The sequence below is a fragment of the Metopolophium dirhodum genome, chromosome 4, assembly GCF_019925205.1.
Source record: "Metopolophium dirhodum isolate CAU chromosome 4, ASM1992520v1, whole genome shotgun sequence".
NCBI classification, from domain to species: Eukaryota; Metazoa; Arthropoda; class Insecta; order Hemiptera; family Aphididae; genus Metopolophium; species Metopolophium dirhodum.
Window position 1 is genome coordinate 9345911 of NC_083563.1, and position 19440 is coordinate 9365350.

At 26.1% G+C, this 19440-nt stretch overlaps 1 protein-coding gene across 2 annotated transcripts; it reads right to left on the minus strand.

The window, feature by feature from the left end:
• Positions 1-1880: 1880 nt before the first annotated feature.
• Positions 1881-14312, minus strand: LOC132943421 (neprilysin-1-like). Of its 2 annotated transcripts, none has more exons than XM_061012409.1 (14): positions 13885-14312; positions 11666-12180; positions 10635-10694; positions 9638-9799; positions 7646-7729; positions 7369-7574; positions 7010-7189; positions 6725-6936; positions 6422-6641; positions 6141-6323; positions 5915-6077; positions 5701-5820; positions 5394-5590; positions 1881-4536 (listed from the first exon to the last, which is right to left on the minus strand). In XM_061012409.1, the coding sequence occupies exons 2-14, from the start codon at positions 12060-12062 to the stop codon at positions 4264-4266; spliced, it is 2457 nt and encodes an 818-aa protein (XP_060868392.1). In that variant the 5' UTR covers positions 12063-12180; positions 13885-14312; the 3' UTR covers positions 1881-4263. The 2 variants fall into 2 exon arrangements, with proteins under 2 accessions (XP_060868392.1, XP_060868393.1); XM_061012410.1 differs by lacking the exon at positions 13885-14312 and adding an exon at positions 13635-13873.
• Between the last annotated feature and the right edge of the window lie 5128 nt (positions 14313-19440).

Sequence of the window (19440 nt, forward strand, 5' to 3'; positions counted from 1 at the left end):
GAACGTTCTGTTATCCGAACATGAAAACTTGTATCCGGCAGGTATTGATAATTATGTCAAAAAAATATAATAAATGTCATATATTTGATTATGTTTTTATTTATTTCTAATAATGTATGTATGTACCTAATGTATTTCTAATAATTTAATGTATTTCTGATAATGTAATGTAATATGTAATGCAATTCTAATAAAATATTTATAATAATAATAAATATTTAATTATAAAAATAATAAATAATTAATACATAATATTATAAACATTTTTTATTTTATATTTCCAATATCCGAATTTTTGCGTATCCGAACTAGGTGCGGTCCCAATTAGTTCGGATAATCGAGGTTCTACTGTACATGACATTTATTATATTTTTTTGACATAATTATCAATACCTGCCGGATACAAGTTTTCATGTTCGGATAACAGAACGTTCGTATACGCTAATTATAGTTCGGATAATAGAGGGTTCGTATAACGGAGGTTCGGATAATCGAGGTTCTACTGTATATTATATTATGTACACTATACTGCAGGGTGAATCGTCGCGTTTCCTCATTTTCTAATAAACAATTGTTGAGTCACCACTGCTCCAAATTCAGAGGGATAATTCCCTACGAAATATCAAATATGTATGCTGTGGATTACGGCCTACGGGCTATTGAAAAATTCCACCGGTCATATATTATAGGTGTCGTATACGGTTGACGCTTAGTGTTCGCTCTTACATCCCCTGCCTTAATTGTAACTAGGAAAATAACTTTAATGAATAAATCATATTATATAATTTTCCACAACAAAAACTGTTAAAGTAAATTATAGTCACGGAAATTACTTTTTTCCTTTAAGGGTGTCGGTGCCGGTTTTACCAATTTTCGGAAATTCTATTTTATATTTTTGTTAGTACCTTAATTATAATACTCAGCCAAAAATCTACACCTCGATACCTATTTAGGGGGGGGGGGGGGGGGGGTTGATACGGTGTATTATATCAATGAAAATGACTTAACAGAAAAAACTCTCACGCCCTGTAGGAGTCGGTTTCGTTAATTTTTTTATTATTTAAAAGAAGGGAACACCGATCAAAGGCCTAATTTTCATTTTACTTTAAATAGTGGCACAAAAATACGTTTTAAAAAGAACAAATATTGTGCATTATTCAATAGCATATTTTTAGCTTCTATAATTATAACTTTGAAAATCGGGCTTTGATCCGACCTGCAAAATGTTCTTTTATTTTTAAATAAAAAAAAAATATTGAATATTTTTGTACTAAAAAACGCACCGGCTCCGACGCGTATTAAGAGATTAAAATATGGTAGATATCTTAATCTTTTTTTTTTTTATATTTAATTTATTTAAGCATATTTACAATCTATACAATTTGTACAATAAGTAAATTTGATAACATAGGTAATTAAAATGACTTGAATGTCTTGAGGGGGGAAAACCGTCTATCAACAGTACCTCCTATTTAATTTGATGGGTTCATATAATATGGAGACCGTTAGGCAAGAGCGTCTCTTGGCCATTTTCTTTTTAACCTCCTCGGAGGATTGTTGGGGATGGTTATAGAGGACATGCGGGAAATTAGAGGGTTTTGGTTCGAGTGCAGTTTGGAGTGAAACTTTTTGTAATGACGAGTTGCTATTTCGTTGATTGTTAGATATCTTTATCTAAAAATAAGAAAATACAAGTTTATTAAATACATTATTGTTTTGTTGAGGGACTCGAAAATCCAGTGTCAATGTGTCACGTAAACTCCTCCGTCTATTGTTATTGTGTTCAGTATTTCGTATGATTGCATAATAGCTTTCATTAATAAACTTTGAATTTGAACCTAGGTATTATACTTTAATTTAAATAATTAGGTACCTATATTATATTATTATGGTCAGTATAGGTAGAAACACAACATGTGGCTTGTGATCGCGAGCTGTAAAGCAATAATTAGCAAATGTATCAAAGTTGTACTATATTTTTTTAATATTTAAATAATTTATTGTTAATCTCAACAATTTATTAGCATAATAGCTTCAGGTAGGTTAGTAAAAGTATAATTAATATTAAATTATCCATTCGTATATTATAATGAAACACAAGAGACTTCAATATTGTCTTATTTGTCTCATTGTCTCGCTATATTTAACATATTAAGTGGAATTAACATCCTACACCGGACACCTATTGTATACACCCTCAATATACATGATTAAAGTTAATATAATTTATAATTATAAATAATTGGAAGAACTTACATGTGACTATGTGAGGCGGTGTATCTTTAATTTGGGATTTTAAATCGTTAGTTACATTGGCCATCCGTTTTTTCCATAATAATAGTAACAGTTTTACAATATTCAGTAAGGCACCTACTAAACTATTAAGCTACAAATCTATCATAACTTACATAATAATGCGATATCACAAATTAGTGGAGAAATTTATCACTACGATTTTCATACAAACATATAGAATTAAAACTCAATTTATATGGAATTTTTAATAGATAGAGGAAACATTCATAATTTAAAAACGGAAATCATCTCTAATTAATTAATACGCGCGACGCAAACAATATGTAAACTGTATATAGGTGTGTTTCTAAAAAGTAAATACAACAGACAATATTATCATTTTGTAAAACATTCGTCAGAAGTTTTTTCAATATATTATTTTTATACATAATACATAAATGTATATAATATGTATTAAAAGCGGACAATTTGTTATTTTTCTTAAAGGTTGAGATGTCGAAAACAACATGAACATACTAGAATTGTTAACATATAGGTTTAATATATATATGGTTATATTTAATTAAGTCATAAAAGTGCATGTACAATTAGTAAAAAAATGTATTTAATCATGAGATAAGTATTTTTTTTTTAATAATAAACATAATATATTGAAACTTAAGATTGAGATCACAAATAGTAGGTAAATTAGTTTCATTATCAGTTATTAATAAAGTAGATGTAAAAATAACATTTAAATTTAAATATTAATGACAAAATAAATATACTCTGGCAAAATTGGAAGAAAACAATTATTAATATAATATTTATATTATTATTATTATTATATGCAAATTCACACTTAACTATTACAATAAAATATTATAAGTATTATTATAACTCATCTGAAAACATTAAAATTTTATCTACCAATTACCAACAATAATTACCAATAGCTAAGACCCAAATTTGTTTAATTTTGTGCATTTGATTTATCATAAACATTTTAAAATATTTTAAATCTAATGTTTTGATTAAGTTATATTTTTACCTAACTTAAAAAATAAGTAAACATATAATATATTGGCACTTATAATAACCCCTGGAAATCCTTTTCCCGTGATTGTCTTTACCCTCAATTGTTTCTTCTTTTGTGGTCATATTTATACTATTTGGTAATTAAAATGTCCTCTCAGATAACACTTTTCATCGATTAACATGTATTGATTTAATCTTTTATTATTAATAAGGTTCGGATTTTCAGTACCTATTTTAAATGTTGTACTAAATTATCTTTATTATTAATAAAAATTAAAAAGTGCCTACTGTTATAACTACTATAACAACTACCTTATTAGAGTTTATAAACAAAGAAAATTTTAAAAGTCAGATTACGTTAAATATAACTAAACACAATTAAATTAAAAACAAATTAATAAGGAATCATTTTCAAACCTTACTATTCAAATTTATTTTTAGCCAAAAAATGAATTAAGTTATTGAATTAATAGTTCTCATTACTATCCACACTACTTTATATATATAATTTATAAATCAATTCAAAACACGCACACGTTTAAAAAATCCTACATCTAAATTTAAAATATGTTGATGGTCTGTTTACAAACTACAATACAAGGCAAATAATACCTACATTAAATACGCATTTGCAATTAATTCATCAAAAAAAAGTTAAGTGTTTTGGTGATTTATAAGCAATTTATTGTTAAGTTGTAGTAAATATAGTCGATGGTGTATCGAGTTTTAACTTTTAATTTATACGTAATAGGTACTTTTGATTTATGAATACTATTACAATAGTCAGAATATCAGATAAAAGTATTAGCATAGTGAATGATAAACCTATTATCAAATTACTTGTCTATTATTAATATGATATGATTTACGCGCACTTTGCCCTGTATTACAAGTAAACAGCTAAAATGTCGTGGGAATAAAATTAATGGTTGATCAAAAACAAATAGAATTCAGATATGAAATGTAAACATAACCTAGTAGTAACGAATTCTACCAAACAATGCACTTATCGACGGGATTCATTCGAGATCCAGACGGACATTCATATGCTTTGGCAAAATCATCGGAATTCGACAAGGGACCCCAAACTCTTGTGGGCCCCGGCGAGTGCACGGAGGATCTGACTTTAGTCAGTGCGTCTTCTGGTCGCATTGAACCACACCAGATTTGCGCGTAATTTAAAAAGAACAGTTGGTCGTGTGTCATGTCAATACCAGGAAGTAATGGTTCTTCTCCATGTTTGGTCACCCATTTCTTATAGGCCTGAAAACAATTTATTTTTGCTGTAAGGTTCCCAATATATGTGTTTCTAAGATATGGACGGTCGATATGAGAAGAGCGTCAATTCACTTTTTAGTTTTTAGTAATTTTCATATTATACAATATAGATTAAGATTGTAGGAAATGAAACATTTTATTGTCTACTAAAAAGTTTCTATTATAGACTGGACACTTTATATAGGTACACAACAACCGTCCATATTATCAAATATAATTTGTGAGTTCGCACCGTTTTAGGTACCACTTTTGTTCAATACGCTCATCACGTCATATTATAGTCGTATTTATATATCGAGGTTATAATACGTTGGATTTCAAGGCAATATAAATAATAAAAATCACTTAAAATGTGAAAAGGGACAAAAAAAAGCCTTTATATTATATACATAATATATAACATAAAAAATCAATTAAAAAATTTAACAGGTTTCAACCAAATCGACTAATTTTTATTTAAAAAAAATTCATTACCATATACTTAGATAAATTGTCTTCGGAAGAAAGTTGACAGTTGGGACTAAAATTTTTTTTCCTACACAAATACTTTCTCGATAGTCGATAATAAAGCACATTAAAGGTTATTTTAAAGTTTTAAACATAACATCGACCATACGCATCGTTTTTTCAAGCTCTTGCTGATTTGTACCATAAATTTGTATAAAAGTATTATGATCAATCGTTAATTAAACACAAAAAAATCAAAAATTTTTATCTATTACTTTATAAATTAAATTAAACACATTTTTACATTAGAATTATTTTTCTATCCTGTCCGTAAAAAAATCCATTTGCCTTCAAATCCGAACTCCTATACTGACAAAGTTTTTAAATATATATACCCGAAATGACTGTTTAAGTCCACCGTTGTCAGCTATGTTTTCGCCCTGAGTCATGCGTCCATTAACGTGTAAATTTACTTCTTGCATTTTGTACTTTGAATACTGATCCACCATACACTGAGCTTTTTCCCTGAACGTATATATTGTTTTAGAATCCCACCACTCGATCATATTACCATTCTTATCAAACTGCCGACCTTTAAACAGAAATTTAAATTGTGTTGAAATATTCAAGTAATATTAATTATCTGCAAACGAGGTAGGTATACTTTGACATTAGGCAATAAAAACATTAGCCATTAGGTACCTTTATCGTCGAATCCATGAGTGATCTCGTGACCGATTACTACGCCGATCCCACCGTAATTTAAGGATTTAGGAAAATGTTGACTATAAAATAAAGGTTGAAGAATACCAGCAGGAATGACTAATAAATTAAAATCCAATTTATTATTACTTATTACGTATTATACATTTACATAATATGTTATGACTACTGACTATATGTAAATTAAACTTACCAATATGATTTTTATTCGGATTATAAAATGCATTAACAACTGCAGGTTCTGTTGACCATTTATCTTTATCAACTGGTTTTCTTAGTCTTTCTAAATTTTGATAAGCGTCGAATTTTAACACATTGAACACGTTAAGAATAAACTGATTTTCGGTGACATTTAACTAATAATATACAAAAATTCAAAATAATGGAAAAGATTTTATTCCTAAACCTTTGAAATATACCATTATATATTCTTTTTCCAACTCGTCCGGATCTGTTAGCACTTCTGGGTATCCGATTCGTTCTTTCATAGCATCCGCCTTTGCTTTGGCCACTATTCTTGTTTGTTCGTCCATCCAATGGTTTTCATTTAGAAGTTCATTGAATGCTTCTCTAATTGATTCTATCATATCCATAGCAGTCACCTTATTAAAAATATATGATAAAACCGTATATTTTCTACTTCATATTGTAAAATATATTTCAAATTAGTTTTTTTTAAATATTTAAGTTTTAATCGTACTTTACTCTCCAAGCTGAAATTATCTCTTATAAATAAAGCACCAACTGCCATCCCAAGTCGTTTATTGGTCCAATCAACACAATCTCTCCACCTACTCCGTTCATTAAGAATTCCTAAAAGTATTTTCTTAAAGTTTAATCTTTTGTACTGAAAATCATCAATCATATGCGGAAGTACAGTGCTTTGAACTAGTCTCCAGATAATGTAATTGTGAATAACCCTATAAAAAATAAATTTTAAATTGTCCTGTTATCAAGAACCAAAATATAATAGTTTCCCGTTAGTTTTCAGTCATTAATATACCTCCTGTCAGTTTTTTTTAATAGATGACCGAGTTGTGTAAAGTATGACATTGCATAACTCACTACAGGTTCCTGGTCAGAAAGTTTAATTTGCAAAATAGTTTTCAAATATAATTGCCAATCAAATTCTGGAACATGTTTTTGTAAATCTTTCAGTGGAAGTTTTAAATATGTGCCAGTCGTGTCATGTCTATCGGTTTCCGTTTGTGTAATCTACATATTATAATAATTTAACATTAAACCATTTTAAAACATAAAGTAGTTAATAGACACTAAATGTACTCACATTCGCTATTTCAATTTCAAATTCAATAATTTTTAATAGTTCAAAAGGTGCTGTTGACTTATTTGCCCCTAATAACACAGCTACTTCAGACATATATTTATGATAGGCTTGTAGTGCTTCAGCGCTACTGTCTTTTAAGAAATAATCTCTGCTTGGTAGTCCCAGTTGCATTTGATCCAACTAAATTTTATAAAAAAAAACGTAAAAAGATGGTAATAACAGTAGTAATAATATTCTTTACTTAACACTTAATTAAGCATAAATGTAAAAGCCAATACGATAATAATATTGTTTTATTGTCTAATTGTTTGGTCTTACTATGTAGATGCGACTACATTAATGTCTTACTTTTTTCGCACCTGAAGGATGTTTACAGAAGAGTTTTTATCATCTGGCCCAACCCATGGTTCAATTATGATTCCTTCATTGAATTCTTTTTTCAATCGACCGAGCAAGACTTCAATACTGTAATCAGGTGGTCGCCAATTTGAATCGATCACCGGCCAGCCTCCAACTGATTTTAAGAGCTCGCGAATAGGCATGTCTCCAATATGTCTGATTTGAGCTAAACTCAAGGGGGTATATGTTTAAATTTAATATTCAGAATCCCTCAAAATAATATGGGTAGGTACTTACTAATATTCATGCATGATTTATAAAATAGCTTTGCTTTAATTGTTGCTGAACTGTCAAGTCGATTTACTGATTCTTCCAGAAGACCTAAATAAAAAAAGTACATTTAAAGATATGTATAGATACAAGTATAGGGCCTGTATTATACACTATTTTTTAATACCTACTACTCGTAATACTTTAATAAAATATATACATTTGTTTTTAAATTTTAAAATAAAGCTTTAAGTAATTTATATTTCTGTATGGTTGAAGCTGTTTTAGTAATTTGAAATTTGAATTAAAAGAACTTAAATTTCGAAGTTTTATAAGAAAAAAATTCAAAATTCAGATTTTCTACGTAATATTTTAGTTGTTCCTCATTTTATAACAAATTAAAACTTAGTAGTATAATTATCAGTAAGTAATTACCGTATTATTAAACTATGTATTGTAGGTACTAAGGATAATAATCAATTATAATAGGTAGGTTGAAAGATGTGAGAGTAGATGCTATGATTTTAATGATGTATCATTGTTAACTGCCGATTGGCGTAAAAATATAAAAATAAATAAATAAATAATATTACACCTCTACAGAATTAGATTGTCACAACTCAAAATAGATTTCTCAGAATCTAAATTAACTCATAAAATATATGTACAAAGTTTTGACTGACGAAAGTTATTAAAAATATCGAAAAAATATGAAAAAATGACCCAAAAGAGCTGAAATATAATAAATAGTTAAATTAATAAAATGTGATAAATAATGGGAATAGTATGACGAGGTGGAACTTTAAAATTTAAAATTTTCAATTGAGTTCGGTAAAAGCTTAGTAAGAAATTATATATTTGCAATATGTCTCGAATGAACATGACTAGATAAATGTATAAACTTTACTGATAGAGTCATAATCATATGGAGGACAAGGAACCTATAGAGAATAAGCAGCAAATTATAGAAAATTGCATTGAATCCTTTCAACCACTAAGGAATCAATATATAATAATAATAATCTTTAATCTTTTGACGAACGGTCCATTTATATCCAAGGATTTAAAAATATTGTTAACAATAGATGTCCTGATTATGTGTTTTATAATACATATTATACTATTGTTATGTATTTATAAGTTATAAGTAAATACCGACGCGCTCTAGAAAAATGTGAAAAGTTGCGTGATATAAAAACCTTAAAATTTGTCTAAATAATTTGAAAACTTCAATATGTAGACATAGATAAAAATAATAATATACGTAATGCTAAAAAGTTTCAATTAAAATAAAATATCAATATAAAATCGTTAGAGGAAAAATCGTAGTTCTTTATTTGAATATTCGATTACGTAAAACTTTTTTAAACTTTGAACGTCTAATTAAAAATGGATTGTGCTTTTGTATTTTATTTTAGATATTTTTAGAAAACTGATAGGAAATCTTGTATTAAATGTCAAACAAGCGGCTTAGCTAATAAAATACTAATTTCAAAATATCTACTTCAATCATTCATTTATATTTAAAAAAAAATCTTACTTAAGTAATTTTATTTTAAATATAACTGGAATTTTCTAAAGGGATTTAACCCCTATAGGTTATAGTACCAACTAGATACAATTTCTCATCAGAAACCACACTCTATGTTGATTATTGAAAACATTTTTTTGCTCCAAAACGTGATAACACAAAAATAAAATTAACGAAATTATCAAAAATACCGGTTTACAATATCATTCTAAAACCAACACATTCATTGCCGCACTCAGAATCTAAAATAACTTTTTATCACCACAAGAAAAATGGTATATAAAATCAAAATAGATATTTGAAAATATATGGTCTTGATTTATATTAAAAATACCAAAAATTAGAATCAAAGTATAAAATAAAATGAATATATTTGGCAAATCACGCTGTAAATAATACAGTTCCTTAAAATTTCAGTAGGTATAATTACAAAATACAATACTTAATTTTTAAATTAGAAATCAATAATTTTTATATGGACAACTAACCTTTTAAAATAACTTGTAATCGATCAGCAAGCACTTCAAATGTGTTGATACTGCTTTTATCTTCAGGAATTAAATGCCTTTTATCCCAGGTACCACAAGCATATTGATAAAAATCGTCACACGGATCTGCTGTTGGATCCATTGCTGACAATAATGAAGCAGCTATAAAATATATAATGAATAATGATAAAAATAATTGCACATAATATTTATACATTACATTACACATTACAATTATTTGTTTTTAATAATAATAGGGAACATTAAGATAAAACTATTTCACTAAAAATAAATGCAATATAGTGCAGTTACTATGTGCCTTATATAATATAGTTAATCCAACCAGTTACAAATAATTAACTAATTACCTGCATCCTAGTTTTTTTTATTTTAGACCTCAATTGGCAGTACAGTATTAATTTTATTGCTACCTACCTTTGTTTATTCATGAAATTAAAAAAAAAACACCTAAGAGAATTAATAACAGTACTTGAGATACTATAAATTAATTTTAGATATATATGATTTTAATGTTAAATCTTAATTGGAGAAGTAAAAATGTAAGACAGCATAACTATAAAACACTAAAATTATTTAACGAAATATTGTTCAATACATTGTGTAATAAAACTTATTAATATAAATGTCGTATTTGAAAAAAAAAATCGTTTTGTCAATTAACTTTAAAAATTCATTTAAGTAATTTTACCTATGTAAAAATGTGTTATAGAAGTATTTTATTAATAGTAAAATGTAATTTAAATTGTACATAAATTATAAATCTCATTCTATTAAAATTTAAAATACTAACTCAAATACTCAATAGATTTGAAAAAAAACCTTAATGATGAGTTGTATTAAATATTAATACAAGTTATAACACTGTTACAAGAAAATCTAATCACACCGTGTTTTTTCGTTTATTCGATGGGGATCTTTAATAATAAAAATTATAAAAATAAATGTAATATACTAATATGTAAATATATTTACCTACCTGTTTTAACACATTCTTCTTTCATACATATGTTGGGTTCATTGTTTGAGAACCAGTTACCTATAATAATTAAACAATAATACAATGAAATTATTATAAATATTATTTAAATATAATAATATCTAATAATAATAATCAGTGTAAGATGTCGTTGTTATTGAATATTGATTAATGATTGCTAATATTAATAGTGTCAAGGTCAATTAAAACCGGTCGCATTGATGTCCTATAGGCATTTTTAATGACTAAAAGTTGTACAAGTCATATTATTATGAAAGATTTTGACAAATAATGTACACTTTATGTACTTGATACGGGTTTTTTTCGAACTATTGTCAACATTGTGTGTTTTGATTTAATACTTTATAGATATGTATAAGTATAACCTTATAGCTATTTGTGGTTATGCTTTTGTAATTTTTGACACTGGAGTCTGGAAGCAAGGTTTCTTGATGTAATTTATAGAAATATATTATAAGTACGAATCGGGCGGCAATAATTTTTAACGCTGAATTATAACTGAAGGTTATTTTATTTACTTCCGATAAAATTGTTTGAATGATATAAACAAAATATAGTGGACATTCTTTAGACTGTTATAGAAGCGACTATAGGGGTTGTAATTATAGTAATACTTCTTATCCTGATAAATTTTGGATCAATTATTATTGCATTACAAAAATGTATTGTGAACATGCGCATAATACATTTTAATTTTTAAGTTAATAATTTTTTCAAAAATTAATGCTAATACATTTTAAATCTCGTGTATTCAAAATCACAATTACATTTTTATTGCATAATAGATAGTTGATGAAAAAACTTTAAATAATAATAAAACAATTGTATGAACAAATGTTTCCACTAGTTTTCTTTCATAATTTAGAATTATAATTAGAAAATGAATTTGATATATTATTATGTATATATTTTTCACCGGTGAAATTAGTCAATTTATTACCTAGTTTTTATATCGTAAATGTTGTATTTAATGATGAAATCAATAAATTTATCGTAACATATATACTTACTTTTACATTTTTGATCTTTAGCTCCAAATGTGCATTCTATTTTCACGAAAAAATACACCAACGAGACGAGTAAGGTGAAAAACACTGTAAGACAAACGAAAAGTACTAGTTTTTCCGTGTTTGTTTCGGGTACCAATATCCGATAACACGTAGAGCTCGTTTTATGTCTAGGCACTTGTATAGGGCTAACGTCACGGACACGAAACTTGCTCTTGGATGGTCGTTCGTCAGGTGATGTAATCCGTACATCGGGTACTTTTTGATACTGTCTCCCGAAATATCCATTGTTTGTCACCTCATTGACTTTTGTGTTTCCAACCTCTAAATCATCATTACATGGTCTGAGCGGAGACCCTTCTTTACACGTTATGGTCGTAGGAGAATTATTCGTCATCATGATTTATTTCAATTTATAAAAATCCCATTTCATAATTTATCCAACAATTAATTTTGGTGTATAAAATATTAATTTTAATTGTTTTCATGTTGTTTTTGTAATCTTCATAAACGGCTCTCTAAAAAAATATATTATTGAAAACAATTTGAACACAATAATTATTGTAAACATTTTAAATTATATTGATCGAAGAATTTAAAATTGATTCATTATACCCCCTTAGAATTGTTGAGTAATGTAATTATCTTATTAAAAAAGTTTTTAATAAAAAACCTATTTGTTTCCATGCGCATATACGCTTGCATTTGTTTGTAACATATTAAAAATACGCTTGTACTTTTTCATAAGATATTAAAAAGCCTCAAAAGATGTCATGCTCTAATGTGGCCACTATATAATATATTGGACACAAGTTGTACTTTACAAAAAGGTAATTTATTTGAATTTTTTAAAAACTGTGGCAAAAAAAGTATTTAAAAGTAATTTTTAATTTTCAAACGTACCTTGCCCAAGTTATTTTCTTTCTAAATTGTTATTTAATTAATTGAATATTATAGGTAGTGAAAGCGTAGATTATTAGATTATTGAATATGTGATTCATTGCAACTCATATACAGGTTAACATTAAATTATTTGTTCAATACCTATTGAACTATGAAGTATGTAAATAGTTTAGTTCTTTAAGTAACAAAATATAGTCAGCATATAGCCATATAGGTGAACCTAAAGTTTATTACCTACTGTGAATGTTATTAATTTAAACTCATTGAAACATCAATGCATTTGGAAAATGATTCTGAGCAGAGATGAATTTACCAAAGATTAGCAAAGATCCTACAAAGAACTGGTTCTAAAAAAACTTCCAAAATAAAATGTTCAAAATTATTCAATTAACATTTTTTTTTGATTTATTTTGACCCCGAGACCTCACGAGTATTTATTTATACACATACACACACACATATTTTTAACTAATTAATTAATTATTCATTCATTTGTACGCCAACTATACATTTAATATATTATTATGTAATAAAATAAAAATAATAAACTACGATTTTAAAATTTAAACTACATTATTCATCAGCTTTTTTATTTTTTAATAAATTAATTGATGCAATTAAAATTTAAAAAAATGTATTCAGGTATATAGCTATTACAATAGTAATAAACATAAACAAAAAGGAAAAATCACAATTTGTAATTATTTAATAATACTATAAATTTGAATCCAGAAATATTATATATTTATATAGGTAGGTATATATATTTTTCGAAGTATAAAGTTGTAAGCATTTTATGTAGAAACTTATACATTTCTCAATTTTCAATATGATTATATGAATATATTTGATATTCAGAAATATAGAAATTCTAATAATATGTTTATTGTTCGTGAAATAGCGAAAATAATCCAAATATATCTAGAAATATTTATTTTATAAAATAAAATATGATTTTTAAATTATTTAAAAAAAATTGTTTTAATGGTGAGTATTTTTAGCTCATGAATAATGTGTAAATGTATAGGTACATAAATTATATATATATGTGACATTTTTTAAAACTTACTGTACTATTAGAAGTCGTCTAATATAATATATACACGCAATGGCATGTATCACGTTAGTTTACAAGAATCTTATTTACAAGGATCAGCGTTGTAATGTATCACGGAAATTGTAAACAAAAATAAGCTAAGACACACTACAAGTAAGTAAAGCAACTGTCGAGAACCTAAAACTACACTAGTATCCGTTTAAAGAGACTGACTGCTTTATATACGAGTGAACTTGATGAAAAAAATAACACAATACTATACCTAAGTATATTATCATTCGACAACCTTCGACTACTTTCGCCACGGGCACGCGCTTCCTTTTTCGCGCTGATTCTTTCTCACGGGTGCCAATCAATGCCTACTTTCCTGAAAAACGCACCAATTATTATGATTGATCAACAGCTTCCGAAAGAAATCACACCGCCATAATATAGTTAATAATAAATATAACGACGTCGAAAATCGTTTGTGCGTTATGAACTAATTAAATTTATAGACTTAATCGATCCGTTCAATACATTAAAATGACACAACAAACAAAACAAAAACTACATTGTTAAAATAATGGGCGTTTTACAAAAATTTGAAACAGGTAGCATGAAAAAAAAAATGAAACCAGGATGCTGCACTGTGTTCCGGCGACAAGGATATGCAATCAATAAACACCAAAAGAGCTAGCACGTAGTTTCGTAACATGATCCTAGATGGAGCTAAAATTATGAAAGGAAAATAGGTAGCAAATTAATATTAAATAATTAAAATTTGTCAATTGTTTCTTGTCTATTTATATCTTTAAACGTTCTATTAAAATGCATTATGTTACAAACTTACAGTATATTATATATAATATGTAATACATAATATAATATCTTATTAAGTTATCCTATTATAACTTTTTGCATTTTATTATTCCAATCATACAAAATAATTTAAAAAAATATTTATTATTGAATATTAATATTTGTAATAATTATTAATCTTAAAATTAAGAAAATATATATTATCATCTGTTTCGTAAATAATAAAAATTAAAAATACTCACAATATTTATAATAATTATCTAGTACCTACTGCAATATCGTTGAATTTTGATCATTTACGCCACACGCAACACATTTATTACTTAGTCATTGTTACTATAGTGAAATGATTTAGTAATACTTGGTAATACACCAACAAATATTTATGATCGTTGTAGGCTCGTTGCCCGTATACATAAAGTCATATGGATTGATTTTGTAATTCTATGTATAATCACGTACGTGGTACGTATTAATTAATAAACAAAAAATTGTCTTTGTCTTTTGTATTATCTTCTCAATTTCTAACTATAACAAGAAACATGCAACGACCAAGCAGGAGGTGCCTAACCTTTCAACAGTCTTGTAAAGTATTTGAGTAAAAGTATTTAAATACTTTTATAGTATTTAGAATACTTTTTAAATACTTTTTGGTTTAAGTATTTGGAAAGTATTTTAAATACTGTCTTGGACGTATTTGTATTTAAAAATCAAATACTTTTGAAAATTCAAACAAATTATTCGTCGGTCGTCAATTTTTTGTTTTGAAAATTATTATACTATTTTATTTATAAATTATAAAAATATTTTTCTTTCATAATTGTTGAGAACTCCTGTCCCCTAGCTCTGTATATCCACATCATTTATATTTCATTAAGAACTGTTTAATTAGGTACCTATTATTAAAGAATTTCTATAATATAACAAGTTTTATTTATTTTCATTTTTCAGTATACAATTGAAAGTGGTACAAAAAGTTCTAGTAATACCTAGGTGAATGTATCATGACAATTTTAAATAAGTAGTAGTAAAATTAATTTAGAAAATTAACTAGTGGAAAAGTAAAATAAAAAAAAGTATTTGAAAAGTATTTAAATACATGGCAAGTATTTATATTTTGTTCTTAAATACTTTTTCTTAAAAGTATTTGAAATGTATTTTAAATACTTTCTGAATGGATGTATTTGTATCTGTATTTAAATACAATTTTAAAAGTATCATTTACAAGACTGCCTTTCAACTAAATTAACAAAATACATTCAACATTGTAAACAAACATTTTTTATTAATCTTCATTTGATAAACTCCAAAAATAAGAATATATTTTGTAATAATAGTTGAGGACTTCCTCCTCTCACCATAACAAGTCAAACTCTGACGAATAGCTATGATGCCTGATATGAATATATTAACAATGATTTATCTATAAACACATTATGTTATTAAAACTCTCCTGAGTAGTAACTTTTAGCAAATTCTTAAAACATCCTATAATATAAATCATAATATTAATAGATACTTAATCAAATTTAATTAGAAAAATAAAGTCAAAAATCAAAATGTCATGTACCTAGGTATGACAAAATAGTAAATAAAAAAATAATAACATTATGTATGGTTACATATAATATAACGCATGACATTAGTTTATGGTTACATAATATCAAATATTTCTTATTGTAAATATAATAGGAATATTGTTGTGTATTGTTATTGAGTATAGATAATCCTTTTTTTTCATAGCGCTTTGAAGTGTACTAGTCTTTGAGTTCTGCATAATGTTATAATGAATCAATATAATTTTAACTACTATGAGTGACTAAAAGATACTATGATTTTATTGAAATGATAATTAATTGATAAGGAATATATAGGTACCTATGTAAGTCAATTATAATATAATATTATATTATGTATTTATGTCTATCGTCTATGAACCTACCAGCTCTTATAATATAATATTACAATTTTACAAATATTTGAATGCACTTTTCTAATTAGATTATGCTATCCTACACAATACTAATATTATTATCGAATGTCAAACCCAAACGATTACCTATTGTAGATTAGGTAGTTCATTGTTCATACTTTATACACATTTATTTAAAGATACAAATTTGCATTTATAATTAGAAAATTCTTCGATTTATTAATAGATTAGATTAGATATAATTTATAGTTGTTGTGTCGTAGTGTAGTACCTGCGTACCTATGTTGTCTCCGTCTTACTAACGTATACGTATGTAGCTACATGGAAAACTTAACGTTCAGAATAATCCATCTGTTATTTTTAAAATTATAATGGATTGACATATTATAAAATTTAAAAATAAGAATATTATTTGTTGTGATTTACCTATGAGCATTTAACAAAATAATTACCATTTTAAAATGCTCATACCTAACTTATTTAAAAATTACAATTTCATACATAGCATACTTGGGGCCGTTAATAATATTCTTAACTTTAAATTTGATAATAGGTAAATTTACTCTAATATAGCATTATAACAAAGGAAAATGGATTCTTCTGAACGTAAAATATTATGCTATTTTATCTGTTAATATAGGACCATTTATTATAAATAATATTTATAATCAATGGTAGGACGGAGACAAGTAGACAACCTGACAACATATCGTGCGGATGCGGGTTACGATGGCCAATAAATATATTGTCTTAATAATAATAATGATATAATATATTTAGGTACCTATAACCTATAATTTATAATACTATAATCGTCTAAGTGGATGATGATTATAGATATAAGCTTATATTAAAATGTAGATAATAAGAAAACATCAAAACGGCAAAACGTTAATTTATAGAAAACAATTTATTTGACAAAATTTCTAAAAAATAACATTAATTTAAAAAAAAAAAAAAATTATTTAAAATTATAACTGATCGCAAAATTATAGTAACATAAATTGTAATTAAATCAATAAAAAAGAAAATGTAATGAATTTACTGATGTATTAGAAGCGTAAAGAAAAATATTCAAAACATTTTAAATAATATGATGGATAAACGTGCAGTTACCTAATTGTAAGCTAACTGTAGTCATATACAACGAATTATAATGATTTAAAAATACAATTTTTTTTTAAACATAACTTCTAATAAATAAACTTTTGTAATATTTCAGGTTAATAATACCTATATTAATATAGGTTTATAAGATTATGATATAATTATTGTTTTAGATTTAAGGGATAAATGACAATGGCATAACTGTACAGTTATACCAAGACCTTTTGGCCAGATACAGTTACCACACTTGTATTAATAAAAAATTATGGATGATTCTCTTATTCCAGTCAAAGGTTCGGTGGGGTGTGCAGAGGGAATGGCCCCCGCCTCTACCAATCCCACCCTCGTTTATGTACATACATTTTCATTAAAAACCAAGACTGAGCGATCGATAATCTGTTCAGGAGCATCTGCCTTTGCTCTCTTGGCCTCTTTTTTTTGTTTTGTATCGAGAGATATTTCGTTTGGTCTTAACTCTTATAAAATAATTTCCATTTTGAAAACCATACCAACCCAACATTTATACATTTTTGCATGTTGAATATTTATATAGTAGGTTTATAAGTATACCTATTAGTATAAGTAATAATTAATAGATAATTAAATTCAAATTGATAAAAATCAGTCGAAAAACAACTTCAGTTTAAAAAAAACTATATAACAATACATTATTTTGATAGATGATTTTGAAATTTTCTATAGAAACAATTGAACTAACTAATTGGAAACATATTATACATATGTAATTACTTCTAACATTTATAATTTCAATACCAAATTACCTAAACTATTAAATAAATCTAATAAATTCCATTTTCATTTTTCATTTTTTATTTAAAAAAATCAACTAGAAATAATTAATATAGGTAATAGAAATAACAATTTCAGTTTTTTCGATATTTTAGTCCTATCAATTAAAACGTTTTTAACATTAAAACACTAAAAACTACTTGCTTCTAGTAACTAATATATATTATATCTATATGGGTATTGTATTTTAATATTAAAAATACCATGTTTATCAATAGTATTTTTTCCAGTTTTTCTTTCGAATTTAATTTACAAACAAGAAACTAATACGGTTAAGGTTAACTATGCAAATTTAGATGACCTATGTAGTCATGTACAATTGTCCAAACGTATGTATTACAAGTCGAATAAATATAAAAAAAAAATAATTCAATAAATAATGAAGGACGGTATCATATTTTATCAAAATTGAATGTCTTTAATTATTGTGTTTAAAAATATTTAAATTCCATTAGTAATAAGTATATATAGGTAGTTAATGAAATAATATTTGTACAAACATCCACGTTCATCAAGTATAAAAATAATAAAATTAATGTATAATTAAAAATATCATCAAATATCAAAACAATAACCATCCTATAATCTGTATTGTATTGTATACAAAAGACAAAATATAGATAATACGAGTATATATTATTATCTACTAGGCGTATATAAATATAATCTATGATACCAACACTTACCTTCTCGCTATAATATAATATACAAAATGTACAACATTGTTATTTCATAATTGTTATTGTTATAGGTTGTACACAAGTGCTGTAAACAGGAATTTATAATATGGTGGGCTTATCATAATAATAAATAATGACATATTATAATATAACGATTAAATTAATATAATAAATACATTTATATTCTTTCCATGTCTGTATGGTGGGTGGGGGGGGAGGTGAACACTTTGTGTTTAGTAAGACGTATTATGTCTTATGACTTATCAATGTTTAGCATGAAAGTCTAACAATAATATGATATATAATATTCATTAGTAATAAATTTCGGGTAAGAAACAAAACTAAAATTTGTAAATTTGATATTATTATTATTATTTATTTTATTTCTCAGAAACAAGAATACTGAGACTCTCGTGTGGGGGCCCAGAAAGATTAGGTAACGATTCTCAGTGGACTCTAATAAATAAAACTAGACTTTCTGGAATTA